We start from the raw sequence: 16,683 nt of genomic DNA on the forward strand, positions 1-16,683 counted from the left end.
TCAACTGAAGCTACAAGCATTCTTCAAATCCTTCCCCATCTTTCATTCTTCAGTCCTGACGAAGGGTTCTAGCCCGAAACGTCGACTCATCGTTTCTAACTGATGCTGCCCAACCTGCTGAGTTCATCCAGCGTACTGAAAGTGTTGCTTTGATCACAGCATCTGCAGATTATTTTGTGTTTATATTGGATCCAAAACAGCTCACAATACTCCAAATGTGGTCTGACCAATATTTCAGCATTGCATTCATGCTTTAATATTCTAGTCATCTTGAAATGAATGCTAATGAATGCATTTGCCTCCCTTACTAATGATTCAACCCTGCAAGTTAATCTTTAGGGAATCCTGCACTAGATCTCCCAAGTCCCTTTGCACCTTCAATTTCTGAATTCACCCTCCCTTCTCTATTTAGAAAATAGTTGATGCATTTATTCCTTCTTCCAAAGTGCATAACCCAACACTTCTCTGCACTGGATTCCATATGCCACCTCTTTGCCCATTCTCAGTCCAAGTCCTTCTGCAGACTCCCTGCTTCCTCAACATAAGCTTCCCATCTTTGCATAATTTGCAAACTTGGTCAAAAAGCCATCACTTGCATCATCTAGATCATTAGCATACAATGTGGAAAATAGCAGACCCTATACTGAACACAGCGGTTCACCAGTAGTCACTGGTAGCCAACCAGAAAAGATCCCCCCTTAATTCCCATTCTTTGCCTTCTGCCAGTATCTGATATCCTTGCCTTATGCTGGTATCTTTGTTGTATACCATGTTTAATAGCCTTGTGTTTGGCATCTTGTCAAAGGTCTTCTGAAAATCCAAGCAAGCAACATCCATTAACATTCCTTTGTCTATCCTGCCTGGTATTTCCTCAAAGAGTTCCAACAGATTTGTAAGGCAAGATTTCCCCTTAAGAAACCATACAGACTTCAGTCTATTTTATCATGTGCCTTCAAGCACTGTCTCCTTAGTATTAGTGACTAAACTCACTTCCGTCCCAACACTCCCAAATTTCTGACATGCTGTTAGTCTCTTCCACAGTGAGGACTGACACAAAATACTTATTCAGTTTGTCCACCATTTCATTGATCATTGTTACTGCCTCTACAGTGTCATTTTCCAGTGGTCTGATGTCCACTGCTTCCACTTTATACATTTGAAAAAAAACCTTTGTTATAGTTGTCTTCTGTTGGTTTTTAAAAGCTTCCCATTAATTTTTGTTATATTCCATGCCCTCACTTTTGCTTTCATGCTGTCTTTGGCTTCTCTTTTCAGCCACGGTTACCTTACACTCACTTTAGAAAGGTTCCCAACCATTTTTATGCCATGGAGCCTTACCATTGACCAAGGGATCCATGGACCCCAGGTTGCGAACCCTTGCTTTATAATGCTTCTTCTGTTTTGGAAAGAACCAATCCTGAGTCTTCCAAAATATTCCCAGAAACTCTAACATTTGCTGCTCTACCGTCCATCCCTGTCTGTGTTCCCTTCCAATCAAATTTGGCTAGCTCCTCTCTGATGCCTCTGTAGTTACCTTTACTCAGCTGTAATACCGATACATCTGATTTTAGCTTCTCCCTCTTAATCTGTAGTGTGAATTCTGGTATATTATGATCATTGCTTCTCAAGGGTTCCTTTATCATAAGCTTTCTAATTAAATTTGGTTCATTACACAAAACCCAATCCAGACTTATCTTTTCCCTCATGGGCTCAACCACAAGCTTCTCTTAAAAGCTTGGTAAGCTCATTGGTATTCTATAAATTTCTTCTCTTGGGATCCAGCACCAACCTGATTTTCCCTAATTACCGTCATATTGAAATCCACCATGATGGTCACAACATTGCCCTTTTACATGCTTTTTCTATTCACATTTTAATTTGTATCCCACATCCTGGCAACTGTTCAGAGGCCTGTATATAATTCCCATTAGGGGCTTTTTCCCTTGCAGTTTCTTAATTTCGAGTATGGAATGAGCTGCCAGATGAGGTGGTAAATGCGGGTTCTTTTTTAACATTTAAGAATAAATTGGACAGATACATGGATGGGAGGTGTATGGAGGGATATGGTCCGTGTGCAGGTCAGTGGGACTAGGCAGAAAATGGTTCCGCACAGCCGAGAAGGGCCAAAAGGCCTGTTTCTGTGCTGTAGTTTCTATGGTTTCTACCAACAAGGTTTAGAGTCATAGAGAACTACAACCCAGAAACAGGACCTTCAGCCCAGATGGCCCATGCTAAAACCATTTAGACTGCCTACTCCCATTGATTTGCACGGGGATCATAACCTTCCATACTCCTACTATCCATGTACCTATCCAAACTTCTTTTAAACATTGAAATCAAGCTCCCTTGTGCTAAAGTCCATGTAGACAACATTCACTGCCTTGCCCTCATCCTCTTTCCTTGTAACTTCCTTGAAAAACTCTGTAAGATTGCTTAGACATGATCTACCACGCACAAAGCCATGCTGACTATCTTTAATCAGACCATGTCTATTTAGATACTTATATATATGGTCCCTTAGTATACCTTCCAATAACGTTCCCATAATTGACATCAGACTGACCAGCTTATAACTTCCTGGTTTTCCATTGGCTAACCTCCAATTAACATGGGCTACCCTGCAATCCTCCGGTACCTCTCCTGTTACTAAGGCTTTTTAAAATATCTCTGTAAGGGTCCCACCAATTTCTGCACTTGCTTCTTGTAGGGTCCAAAGGAACACCTTGTCAGGCCCTGGGGACTGTCCACCCTGATTTGCCTCAAGATAGCAAACATCTCCTCCTCTATAATCTGTACAGGGTTCATGAAGTTGATGCTGCTTTGCCTCACTTCTATCGACTCTATCCATTTCTCGAGTAAATACAGATGCAAAGAATGCATTTATGATCTTCTCTATCTGTCTTGCTCCACACATGGAATACTATTTTATTCTTCCAGAGGAGCAACTTTATCCCTTGCAATCCTTTTGCTCTTAACATACCTGTAGAATCCCTTAAGATTATCCTTCACCTTGTCCGCTAGAGCAACTTCATGCCTTCTTTTAGCCTTCCTGATTTCTTTCTTAAGTGTTCTCTTGCATTTCTTGTACTCCATAAGCACCTTATTTGTTCCTACTTCCCTATACCTCCTGTGCACGTTCTTTTTTCTCTTAACCAGGACCTCATTATCTCTTGAAAACCGAGGTTCCTTGTATTTGTTAACTTTACCTTTTATTCTGACTTGCGCAGATAAGCTTTATACTCTCAAAATTTCATTTTTGAAGGCCTCCCACTTTCCAAGTACCCCTTTACCAGAAAACAGCCTATCCCAATCCACACTTGCCAAATCATTTTTGATACCATCAAAACTGGCCTTTCTCCAATTTAGAATCTCAACTCATAGACCAGACCTATCTTTTTGCATATTCACTTTGAAACTAATAGTATTGTAGTTACTAGATGCAAAGTGTTCCCCTACATAAACTTCTGTCACTTAATAGCAGATCCAGTATCACACTCTCTTTCATTGAGACTTCTACATGCTGATGAAGGAAACTTCCCTGAGTACATTTGACAAACTCTATCACATCTAGTCCTCTTACAGTATGGGATTCCCAGTCAATATGTGAAAAGTTAAAATCACCTACTATAACAACCTTATGTTTCTTGCAACAGTCTGAGATCTCTTTACAAATTTGTTCCTCTAAATCTCTTGGACTGTTGGGTGGACTGTAATATAGCTCCATTAACGTGGTCATGTCTTTCTTATTTCTCAGTTCCACCTACAATGCCTCACTGGTCGAGTTCTCCAGTCTGTCCTGACAGAATACTGCTGTGACTAGTAATGCCAGCCCTCCTCGTTTAATCCCTCCCATTCTGTCACATCTAAAACAACAGAGCCCCAGAATATTGAGCTGCCAGTCCTGCCCCTTCTGCAACCAAGTCTCATGAATGGCTACAATGTCATAATTCCAGGTGTTTATTCATGTCTTGAGCTCATCCACCTTTCCCATGATACATCTTGCATTGAACTATACACAGCACAGGACACTAGTCGCACCATGCTCAACCTTTTGATTCCTGACTTTGTCTGAGGTCTTGCTGACATCTGCCTCCACAACCACTCCACTAACTGTTCTGGTACTTGATTCCCACCCCCCTGCAACTCTAGTTTAAACCCCACTGTGCAGCATTAACAAACCTTCCCACTAGGATATTAGTCCCCCTACAGTTCAGGTGCAAACTGTCCCTTCTGTCCTACCTTCCTTGGAGGAGAGCCCATAGATCCAAAAATGTTATGCCCTCCCTCCTACACCAACTTCTTTGCCATGTATTAAACTGTATAATTTTCCTAGTTTTGGCCTCACTAGCATGTGACACAGGTAGCAATCAATGTTCCGGCTAAAGTGTGTGCGTGTATGCATGCACACATCTTTTGCTACTAGCGAACCAAGGAATTAAGGTGCGCATGAAAGGTTGTCACCCTCTACTTCATTAGCATATAAGTACATTTCATGATTGTACACAAACACATTCCCTTTTCCAGTTTCTGATGCGGACAGTGTTGACAATGTGGAGTTTGCGATGATTTGTCTGCAGATTTAAAAACTGGCTTATTTATATTATTTTTATCAAAGTATTTATTGATTAACTATGTTGAATTCCAAAGAAGCACAGTTGGAAATGACATTATGGGTAATGAAGTCTTGCTGAAGTGATTGAGACTTATATACAGTAATGGTTTTATAACATGGAACTATTATGAATACAGTCAGTTAATGTGTGATAACACTTTTACTGTGCACTACGTGTCCAGACCAATTTAACTTACCTGAAGTTAAGAAAGATGTTTCATCACAGGGCTACCAATCAATCAATTTATGGTGAATGTTGATATCACTCTTCAACGTAGATTTTTTTCTCTCCACCATCCATCTATTCTCTCCGTAACGGTCAATTTGAAATACAACACCTCTATCCCGCTTTGTACATTATTGAAACACCTGAGTTTAACTTTCAATTAAAATTGCATACACGCACAGCCACCACCACCACCGCCCCCCCTCCAAATGGGGAGAAACTGGATTAGTGGCCTGTAACAGAAAATTTGATATTGGCAAAATACAAGCAACATTCAAAGAATACTACAGAACACACTGTTTTTTCCCCCAGACACTTATATTGATATTAAGAATCCTAGTACTGATGAACTAAAGGGAATAACACACAAAAATGCTAGAGGAACTCAGCTGGTCAGGCAGTATCTATGGACGGAAATGGACAGTCGACGTTTTGTGTCAAGACCCTTCATCTAAAAGAAATGGTATAGTGGACAAAGAAGGTGATCAAAAATTATAAAGGGATTTTTTTTTTCAAGCTGGCTAAGTAGGCTGAGGAATAGCAAATGGAGTTTAATTCAAGTAAGTGTGAGGTTTTGCATTTTGTAAAGTTCATTCAAAGTAAGACTTTTAGAGTGAATGGCAGGGCTGTGGATAGTACTGTACAACAGAGGGAACTTGTAGTACATTTATATGGTTCACTAAAAGTGAAATTACAGAGGGGCAAGGTGATGAAGAAGCTTTTGGCATGTTGGCCTTCCTAACTCAGGGCATTGAATATAAAAATTTTGAGAAGATGGTGCAGTTGTGTAGGATGCTGGTGAGGCCTCACTCGGAGTATTATGTTCAGTTTTGGTCATCCTGCTATGGAAAGAGTACAGAAAAAAATTTACAAGGATGTTGCCAAGGCTTGAGGCACTGAACTATAGAGAAAAGTTGGCCAGACTAGGACTTTGTTACTTAGAGTATAGGAGACTCGAAGGTGTTCTTATAAAAGTGTATAAAATCCAGAGCCACAGATAGGGTGGATGCACCCAGTCTTCTTCCCAGGGTTGGGGAATCAGAACTAGATGGCATAGGTTTAAGGTTTAAAATGAGAAAGATTTAAGAGGAACCAGAAGGGCAAAATTTTACACTAAGTGTGGTATCTATATGGGATCAGCTGACAGAGGAAGTGATTGAGGCAGATACAGTTGCTATTTTTAAAAGACAATTGGACAGATACATGGATTGAAATGCTTTAGAAGCTTATGGAATTAATACTGTCAAATGGGACTAGCTTGAATGGGGCAACTTGGTCAGCACGGACAATTTGGACTTTGAGAGTCTATCTGGACCAGACGTTCAGATGAAGTGTCTTGCTTCAAAAGCAATGAATATCCATTCCTGTGCAAAGATGTTGCTTGACTTGCAGAGTTCCTCTAGCCCCTTGTATGTTGCCCCAGATTCCAGCATTTGGAGTTTATTGCGAGTTTAAATAAATGAAACAACCACATTCAGGTTTTAAAATGGTATAGGTAAAGAGGGTTTAGAACAGAATATAGAGAGACCCAAGAGACTAGGAACTGGGGTGTGGAACAAAAAGCAAACTGCTAAATGAAATCAGCAAGTCAGGCAGCGTAATTTTAAAAAAAGATATAGTTGACACCTCTAACTCAGGCCTTTTAGTCCTGGAAACATCATCATAAAGCTTTTCAGCACACTTTTCAGCTTAACCACATCTTTCCTATAACAGGGTGACCAAAACCATCCACAGTACTCCAAGTGTGGCTTCAACAACAAATGATACAACCATTGTATAGTGTCCTGCAGCATCAAGTCCAAACTCCAGCGTCATTTTCTATTGGTCCTATAGCTACCCTCAACTCTCTTTTACCCTTTATATACTTAAAAAAGCTTTTAGTATCTTCTTTGATATTAGTCGCCATCTTCTTTTCATAATTCATCTTTTCCTTCCTAATGATCTTTTTAGTTTCCTTCTGCAAGTTTTTAAAAGCTTCCCAGTCCTCTATATTTTCCTACTAGCTTTGGCTTCCTTGTATGCCCTCTCTTTTGCTCTTACTTTGGCTCTGACTTCACTTGTCAGCCATGGTAGTTTCCTTCTTCCATTCGAAAATTTCTTCTTATTTGGATTATATCTGTCTTGCACTTCTCTCATTTTTTGAAGAAACTCCAGCCATTGCTGCTCTGCTGTCCTTCCTGCTAGTGTCTCTTTAGATTTAGATTATGAGAACACTCAGTCCTCTTTTATTGTCATTTAGAAATGCATACATGCATTAAGAAATGATACAATGTTTCTCCGGAGTGATAGCACAGAAAACAGGACAAACCAAGACTAACACTGACAGAACCATGTAATTATAACGTATAGTTACAGCAGTGCAAAACAATACTATAATTTGATAAAGAACAGACCATGGGCATGGTAAAAAATGTCTCAAGGTCCCCGAGTCGATCGACTCCCGAGTCCCTGATAGCAGGTGGCAAAAAGGAGAAACTCCCTGCCATAACCCTCCAGGCACCGTCAACTTGCCGATGCCTGGGAAGCAGCTGACCACAGCCGACACTGAGTCCACCCGTCCGAAAACTTCGAGCCTCCGACCAGCCCCTCCGATACAGCCTCCCAAGTGCCATCCTCTGCCAAGCGCCTTTGACCTCGCCCCAGCCGCTGAAACAAACAAAGCCGAGGATTCTGGGGCCTTCTGCTCCGGAAATTCTGGCTACCACACAATAGCAGCGGCAGCGAAGCGGGCATTTCAGAAGTTTTCCAGATGTTCCTCCGTACTCTGACGTCTGTCGCCATCAAATCAGAATTGTGCACGGTCCCCTACTTGACAGATAACAGACATCATCACCGGAGAGGCCGCGTGCCATCTTCTCCTCCTCAACCTTGCCCAGCTCCCCTCTCATGCCATTGTACTTCCTCTTATTCCACTGAAATACCAACACATTGGAATTCAGTTTCTCCCTCTCAAATTTCAAAGTGAACTCGATCATATTGTGATCACCGTTCCCTAAGGGTACCTTAACCTTAAGCTCTCTTATCACCTCCAGATCATTGCACAACACCCAATTCAGCACAGCCGATCCCCTAATGGGTTCAATAACAAGTTGTTCTAAAAAGCCATCCCTTAGACATTCTACAAACTCTCTCTCTTGAGGTCCAGTACTGGCCTGGTTTTCCCAATCCACTTTCACGTTAAAATCCACAACAATTATCATGACATCGCCCTCCTGACACGCTTTTTCTATCTCCTGCTGTAATTTGTAATCCACATCCCAGCTGCTGTTTGGAGGTCTGTATACAGCTGCTATTAGGGTCCTTTTACCCTTGCCATTTCTAAACTCAACCCATAGAGACTCTACACCTTCCGATCCTATGTCATCCCTTTCTAATAATTTAATATTATACACAGGGCCACACCACCCCCATTGCCTACTAACCTATCTTTCTGATACACCGTATATCCTTGGACATTCAGCTCCCAATGGCAGCCATCCTTTAGCCAAGTTTCAGAGATGGCCACAACGTCATACTTGCCAATCTGTAGCTGAATTTCGAGATCATCCATTTTATTTCTTATGCTATGTGCATTCAAATATAACACTTCCAGTCTGGTATTTGTTGCTTTCTGTTTTAACTGCATCATACCTCGATTGCCCTGTAAACCATCCCACTGTCTGTGATTAAGCCGCATCTCCTGCCTGCTCTTTCTATCATCTCTGTTGCACGCTACTTCTGATTTATTTCAGTTTCCCCCTTCCTCAGTCTTATCAATCCGGTTCCCATTCTCCTGCCAAATTAGTTTAAGCCCTCCCTAATAGCTCTATTAAACCTGCCTGCTAGGATATTGGACCCCTTTGGGTTCAGGTATAACCCATCCTCTTTGTACAGGTCGTACCTCCCCCAGAAGAGGCCTCAGTGATCCATGAATCTGATGCCCTGCCCCATGCACCTGTCTCTCAGCCACTCATTAATATGCCTGATCATGCTATTCTTGTGCTCATTAGCATGTGGCACTGGCAGCCATCCTGACATTACTACCCTGGAGGTCCTGCTTTTCAGCTTCCTACCCAACTCCCTGAATTCTCTCTTTAGGATCTCCTCCCTTTTCCTACCAATGTCATTGGTACCAACGTGTATCAAGGCTTCTGGCTGGTCACCATCTCCCTTCAGAATACTTCGCACCTGATCCGAGACATCCCGTACCCTGACACCTGGGAGGCAACACACCATGGGGCTATCTCCATCAGACTGACAGAACCTCATGTCTGTTCCCCTCACTATGGAATCCCCTATGACTACTGCAATCCTCATCTTCTTCTCTCCCTTCTGCACCATGGAACTAGGCTCAGTGCCAGAGACCCAGTCGCTGTGGTCATCCTCTGTCAGGTCACCTCCCCCCCCAAAGCATCCAAAACAGGATAACGATTACTGAGGGGGATGGCTAAAGGGGTGGTCTCTACTATCTGAGCTCTTCCCTTCCCTTCCTTGACAGTCACCCACTTGTCTAACTCCTCTAGCCTCAGGGTGACTAACTCCCTGTACCTCCTATCTATCTCCCTGCTCATTTTCCCTAATAAGCTGTAGGTCATCAAGTCGCAGCTCCAGATCCCTAACATGCTCTCTCAGGAGCTGCATCTCGGTGCACCTGGTGCAGATGTGACCCTCTGGGAGACTGGAAATTCCCAGGATTCCCACATCTGACACCCAGAGCAAAGCACTGACCCTATAGACATGCTTCTCTATTCCTCAAAAAATGCAAGGAAAAAATGAAGTCCACTTACCTACTTACCTCGTCGAAGCCCGAATGAGCCAAAGCCCTACCACTCTGACTCAGACCACTCCATGGATGACCGCTCCTTTGATGACTGCTCCGCTAGGCAGTTCCTTCCTTTTATGCCTGAACCTGCCCTGTTCTCCAACACACAACTGGTGCGCCAGTTATAGCAGACTTGCTGATCTTGAAGGGAACCTATTTTTTTCCCTAGCCACCCTTTTACCATTAATACACCTACAGAACATTTTGTAATTTTCCTTAATCTTGCCCGCCAGGTCCATCTCATACCCTTTCTTTGTCCTCTTGATTTCTCTGAAGTATATTCTTAATCTTTTTGTAGTCATCAAAGGACTCACTCACTTTATGAGTCAAGAGCTGCCATCAATTGCTAGACTATAAACTCACCTGATTAAATATGAAAACACCTAAGATGAAAGCACAGCATGCACAATTGAAATTAAACTATATAAAGATGCTTGTGTCCATATGAACAATTTAGATGTTTTAATGCATGTACATTTTTGAAGTCATAGTCATAGAACTTGGTTCACAACCTCAGTGTCAGCCATCATGCCAATTTATATTAAGCCCATTTGCCTGTATTAAATTCATAGTGCTCAGTGACTTGCTCATTCAAGTTACTGTTCAGTTGGTTGTTAAATGTTGTTTCTGTTCCTTCTCTGGCAGCTCAATCCAGATACCATCAACTCTTTGTGCAAAATATTTATTCCTCTTAAATCGAAGCATTTTGATAACCACATTAGGTTGAAATGAACATTGACAAGACAAAGGCAGAGAAGTTTAGAGATGATATTGGATTGCGTAAAGTGATATTTGAATTCTCAGATGTTCCTTTTTCTTATTACTTTTATGTTTCAGTTCTGGGGAAGATGAGTGAAGGTCTGAATAAAGCTATACCTGAAGTTTCCCTGACAAATGTTGCATTAAAAACAAAAGATAGTTCCACACCAAAAGAAAAGGCAAGTTGGTTTAAATTTCCGAAAATTAGCTTTTCATCACCATGGAAAAAAGAGCACAATACCGATGGAGAGAAACAAGCTTCACATGAAGCTACAGTGCTAGGTGTTGAAGCACATAAACTTGGTCTCAAATCTACTGAAATGACAACTCATGGTCATCAGTCTACAAATAAAGCAGCAGTTGATGAAAGTGTTGAAAATATAGTTGCAGCTGATGACAGTGGTCAAATGGTAACTAAGTGCAAAAATGTTGATGTCATAACAGATGAGCATGTGAAAAAGTCCAGCCAAGTAGTAACATCAACTGCCAGAACTGAGCTTGCTTTGCTTGAGTCAGGTGATTTCACAATGAATATAAAGTCATCCAAGTCAAGAAAAATGCCCTTGTCTGAAAGTCCTCATCAAAGCCAAGATCAAACCTATCAGACGTCAACTGGAATTCTTCAAACTACTTTGACTGAAAGTAAAATAACAAAAACGTTCAAGGAACAAAGTACAGACAAGCCACAAATTTTTCAAGCTCCCAAACTATCAGAATATTCATATTCTGAAAATTCATCGCAAATGTATCCAAAAGAACATTCCACTAATACCACTAAGAAATACAGCATTCAAGAATGTGCTGCCAGTGAGTCTTCTGGACAAGAAAACGTTACTAACGAATATTCTTCATTCCTGGCTGATTTCCAGTCATCTAAATCAGAATGTACTGAATCTCTCAAAAGCCACTCCTTCTCTAAGAATTTTACCAAAACTGCGGTAACCTTACCTGAGAATCCTGAAATACATGAAGACACTGTTCTAGAAGCAGCACCTACTGAAGGGTCATCCACTGTTTTCCAGAGAAAGATGGAAAAAAAATCAGAGTGAAGAAAAGCAGTTATATTAAACATCCCAAGTTCCTTCAGTTGCCTTCTCTGTATCTGAATCTGAGACAACACAGATTAACAATTCTGTAACCAAGGAGCAAGATATATATTTACAGTTTTGTTTATAATTGTGAAATGATGCTTTTACAATGTATTCATCTACTGTTTTCTGCATTTAATCAAATATTACTTGATTATTCTTAGCAAAATATATATTCTGCAGAACAATAAGGACATTGCACACAGCATCTATTGTTAAAAATCACAGGCTCACATATAATAGAACTCTCTTTAAGATCTGAATTTAAATTGTACATTATTTTACACATTTATGTACAGGTTGCTCCAATGCTGTTTTTGGTTTAAATGTAAAAAAAAAACTTCCTACTTCCTAAGCTTCATTTCACACCACATATCATCAATCAGTTTACATTTGTTGACATTACATTATATGACCCTTTCAGAATAGTCACCTGCAGTCAGTCAGAATATATTTTATAATTTTTTTTATAACTAAGGCAACATATATAAAATATCGTCAAATACACAGTTAAAGTTCCTTTGAATCACTTTGCATCAGCAAGTAGAAACATACATCACATTGCACTAGTATTGTATGTTTTCATCTTAATCCAGACTAGAACTTTGTAATGAATATTAACAATTCAAATAATTTTAGTAGCAATTTTGTGAATATTTTTATCCCAGAGGTATTCGGCCTATGTTTTTGTCTTGAAAAATCAATGTCTAATCCATTACACTACCCAGCTTTTCACAATCATTCTGAAATGTTTATATTGGATTTCATGTAATTGAACTCAAGCACTTATATTAATTAGCATCATAAATTATTTCAAATGCATGCAGATGAATCATATCCAATCAACAAAATTGTCTAAAAGACTATACATGCACAGTATATTCCAAGTGATTAATGTCAACATATCAGTGGAGCTCAATGGATAGTAAGCTAATTTGTTCTTCTACTGAAATCCTGAATATGTTTTAAAATTTGTGTGAATATTTTTGCTGTAAATATAGTTCACTGACAATTTGTATTCTGAAACAGCTGCTGATATATACCATGATTACTTTAAGGTATTACCCATTTGAAATAGTACTTTTGTTTTGTTAGGTTAGCTGAAAGTTAATGCATCTGCCAACTCTGTATATGTGTCATCAATAAATCAGATGTATAAACATACAATCTGAAAACTCTTCAATTTCAAACAGTAATCATTTGTTTTAAAATGACAAACATCATTTATAATGTGAAAGAATGTTAATTTGGTGTATTACACTGTAATCCAGAAGTGTAACTAGGGGATGCAAGTTCAAATAAGGAAAACTACAAAGAATCATCACCATATGAAATAGTAGCTACAGTAGCTTGAGAATTACCTTGAGGACAATTTGATGTTATAGTGGGCCAATGTTAAAATATTTCAAGATTGATTACTGAGATAACCAAATTACCTTCTTCATCCAGTATAATCTTGTTAAATTGCAAACCCTAATTATTCGTAGTGTGGAATAAAAATTAACAGCAGGACAGCAATGTGCATTTTGCAAAATCAAGTCAAAGAATCATAGTCATAGAGCACTACACCACAGAAACAGACCCTTCAGCCTATCTAGTATTTGCAGAACCATTAATCTGCCTAGTTCCATCAACCTGCACCCAGACCATACACCTCCCATCCATGTACCTATCCAAATTTCTCTTAAATATTGAAATCGACCCTGCATCCACCACTTGCACTGGCAGCTTGTTCCACACTCTTACCATCCTCTGAGTGAAGAAGTTCTCACTCATGTTCTCCTTAAATATTTCACCTTTCACCCTTAACCCATGACTTCTATTTGTAGTCTCACCCAACCTCAGTGGAAAAAGCCTGTTTGTATTTACCCTATCTAAACCCTTCATAATTTTGTTTACCTCTATAAAATATCCCCTCAATCTTCTACATTCTGGGGGATAAAATCGTAACCTATTCAACCTTTCCTTATAACTCAGGTTCTCGACTCCCTGCACTATTTTTGTAAAGTTTCTCTGCACTCTTTCAATCTCATTTACATCTTTCCTGTAGGTAGGTGACCAAAACTGGATACAACACTCCAACTCTGGCCTTACCAACATCTTATACAATTTCAACATAACATTGCAACTCCTGTACTCAATACATTGATTTATGAAGGCCAATGTGCCAAAAGCTTCCTTCGTGACTCTATCAAGTTTTGATGCCAGTTTCAAAAAATTATGGATCTATATTCCCAGATCCCTCTGTTCTACCACATTGCTCAGTGCTACACCATTCACCATGTATCCTGCTTGGTCCTCCCAAAGTGCCACACCTTACACTTGCCTGCATTAAATTTCATCTGCCATTTTTCAGTACCTTTTTTCAGCTGCTCCAGATCCCACTGCAAGCTTTGATAATCTTCCTTGTTTTCCACTACACTTCCAGTCATGGTGTCATCTGCAACTGGACATGCTGATCCAGTTTACCATATTTGTTGTGTATGCATTTAATATTTCAGTAATATTTGAGTAATATTTTAAATATATTGTTTGATTAAGCATTGTCATTTACATAATTCATTATGGGATATATGTAAATGTACATGAATAACACACGTCATTATGCCACCATGTCATATGTGCGTGCCTCGCTAAATGCAAAAACAAAGCGCACACGTTATCTCCCAGCTCCTTGTGTTTTTTTCAATTAATTTTATGTTTTGGAGTTACAAAACATAACAGTGGCAATGAGTAAGTTTTAAAATGAACCTGAGACAACCTCCTACCTGTTGAAATACAGTGAGATGTTCAAATTTCTAAAAGCTCAGTGAGACTTTCGAGTGAGACTTAAAAAAATCACATCGGACTTTCTTTACAAGAGGAGGAGACATTGGAGTTTAAAAAAAGGCAGGTAATGGGTGAAATTCATGGGTTCATAAACAATGAATACCAGGTGATAATACTAATTTAAAAGAAGCAGAAATGTTCCTATATTGGAAAAATAAATTGATTCAGTTGCACAAGAGATAATTGGAATATGTATACAGTACTGAACGAATTGATCTGTATTTTGAAGCAAGTGAAATAGCCAGTGCCATTTTTGCAGAGTGCATTGGGTTTAAAGACATGCAGTTTACTTAGAAGTTTGACTGCTCCAACCAACCAGCCAAAGTGAGCTTTGTTGATATTGTGAAAGTAATGCAGGAACACTTAGAACCAAAACCATTGTTGATTGCAGAATGCTTTAGGTTTTCATAAACAAAATCAAAAGGAAGAGGATTCCATTTCAACTTACGTGGCTGAAGTGAAGAAATTGTCCAAGCATTGTGAGTTCATTGATGGGCTTAATGATGCACTAAGAGATCTTTCAGTTTGTGGAATCTTACAAGAAACCATTCAAAAACAGATCCTAACTGAAGCACAGCTCACATTTAAAAGAGCAGTTGAAATCGCTGTATCAATGGAAACAGCAGAGACACTATTGAGTTGCAGTCAGGAATGAAAGTGATCATGAACAATATTGGAACATCTATACAGAAACCTGTCTGGCCAAACAAACTGTGTTACCATTGTGGCAGATGCTCACCTACAACAAGACCAATGCAGATTTAAAGGCAAAGCTTGCAGAAAATGCATTACACCAGGACACATCTGCAGACAAAAGTAAATTAACTGCAAAGGGAAGAAATAAAGATAAAAAGTCACGTGGCAAATTTAAAAGAAACACTAATCTACATGCTGTTGATGAAAAATCTGAGAATGATGAGAGTGACACAGAAATGGATAGCCTTGAGATTTACAATGTGCAAAAATAACAAGAGATAAACAATATGGCTTACACCAGAAGTGAAGGGCAAATTAATTGAAATAGAATAGGACACTGGCTTGGCTGTTTCAGTCATTCCACAAAATAAGTTTGATACTAAACTGAAACCTGCAGATATCTAACTAAGAATTTATACTGAAGAAGAGATAATTCCCATGGAGTGACATTCTTAAGAGTGAAATACAACAACCAACAAGCCACATAGGGCTTTATGTATAAAAACAGGAGGGCCAGCATTGTGGGGTTGTGAAAGGCTGAGACAATTACAACTTGATTGGAGATCCATCCACCATTTTCATGCCACATCCACTGCAATAAGTCAACTGAAAGTGAATTAAGAAAGGGAATGGATGATACCACAGCTGTGTTTCGGATGGCTTTGGGAAGTTCAAACAAGAGTAAAATAGTATTAAATGAAAATGCCATACTCAAGTCTTATAAAGCCTGTTGGGTTCCCAATACTATCTGTGATAAAGTGGTCAGTGAGCTAGATCGCATGGAGGCTGAAGGAATTCTTTCCAAGGTTGAATGGAACCCATGGACAATGCCAGTGGTCCCAGCAGCCAAGAAGAATGGGTCTGTCAGGATCTGTGGGATTTTAAGGTCACCATCAACCCAGTACTGAAAGTAGATCAATACCTTCTGCCCAGGACAGAGGATATATTTGCAAACCTTTCTGGAGGGAAACCCTTCAGCAAAGTGCACTAAGCTGAGGCCTACCTACAGATGGAGATGAAAGAAGAGTTTAAAGTGTTTCTCTCCACAAACACTCACAAAGGGCTTGATCGCTATAGTAGCATCTGCACTTGCACTCTGGCAGAAAGCTATGGGCCAGGTGCTGAAAGGCTGCCTAGACACTCAGTGTTATCTGGTAAGGATGACAAGGGGCATCTCCAAGCTTTTAAGACAGTGGTAAAATTATTAGTAATATATGAGCTCAGAGCATGATGCAGCAAGCGTGAATTCTTCTACACCAAGCATCACTTTCAGTCGTTACACCATCAATGCACAAGAACTACACAAGTGTGTGGAGAAAATTCAAGCAGTGATGGATGGTAGGAATAAACCATAGGGAAACCAGAAAAGATCCCAGAATACCTAGAATGTACAGCAGAAATTCCAGCTCCCCCTTTTTGCCAGTGCCGGGATGACCTTGCCCTTCACAGGGTTGCCTTGCATGGGATATTGAGAGTTGTTGTAACATCCAAGATGAGAGCTAACATGTTGGAGGAGCCACAAACAGGTCATTTAAGTGTGGTCAAAATGAAAGCATTGGCTCGAAGCTTTGGTGGCCTGAGATAAATCAGCAGATTGAGCAGCTTGACATGCACTGCTCAGGATGCCAACAGATTCAGAAGAAAGATTTCTAGAGCTATTAGAATCACTTCC

The 16,683-nt window shown here is 39.9% G+C and overlaps 1 protein-coding gene across 1 annotated transcript in view; it reads left to right on the forward strand.

Annotated features, from left to right (window-relative positions):
- Positions 1 to 12,631, forward strand: part of LOC140203413 (uncharacterized) — a 103,807-nt gene extending 91,176 nt beyond the window's left edge. Inside the window, exon 8 of the mRNA XM_072269477.1 lies at positions 10,477 to 12,631. Coding sequence (XP_072125578.1) covers positions 10,477 to 11,447 — 971 coding nt within the window. The 3' untranslated portion in view covers positions 11,448 to 12,631. The remainder of the gene's footprint in view (positions 1 to 10,476) is intronic.
- The last annotated feature ends 4,052 nt before the right edge of the window (positions 12,632 to 16,683 follow it).

Source organism: Mobula birostris, chromosome 1 (assembly GCF_030028105.1).
Source record: "Mobula birostris isolate sMobBir1 chromosome 1, sMobBir1.hap1, whole genome shotgun sequence".
NCBI lineage: Eukaryota > Metazoa > Chordata > Chondrichthyes > Myliobatiformes > Myliobatidae > Mobula > Mobula birostris.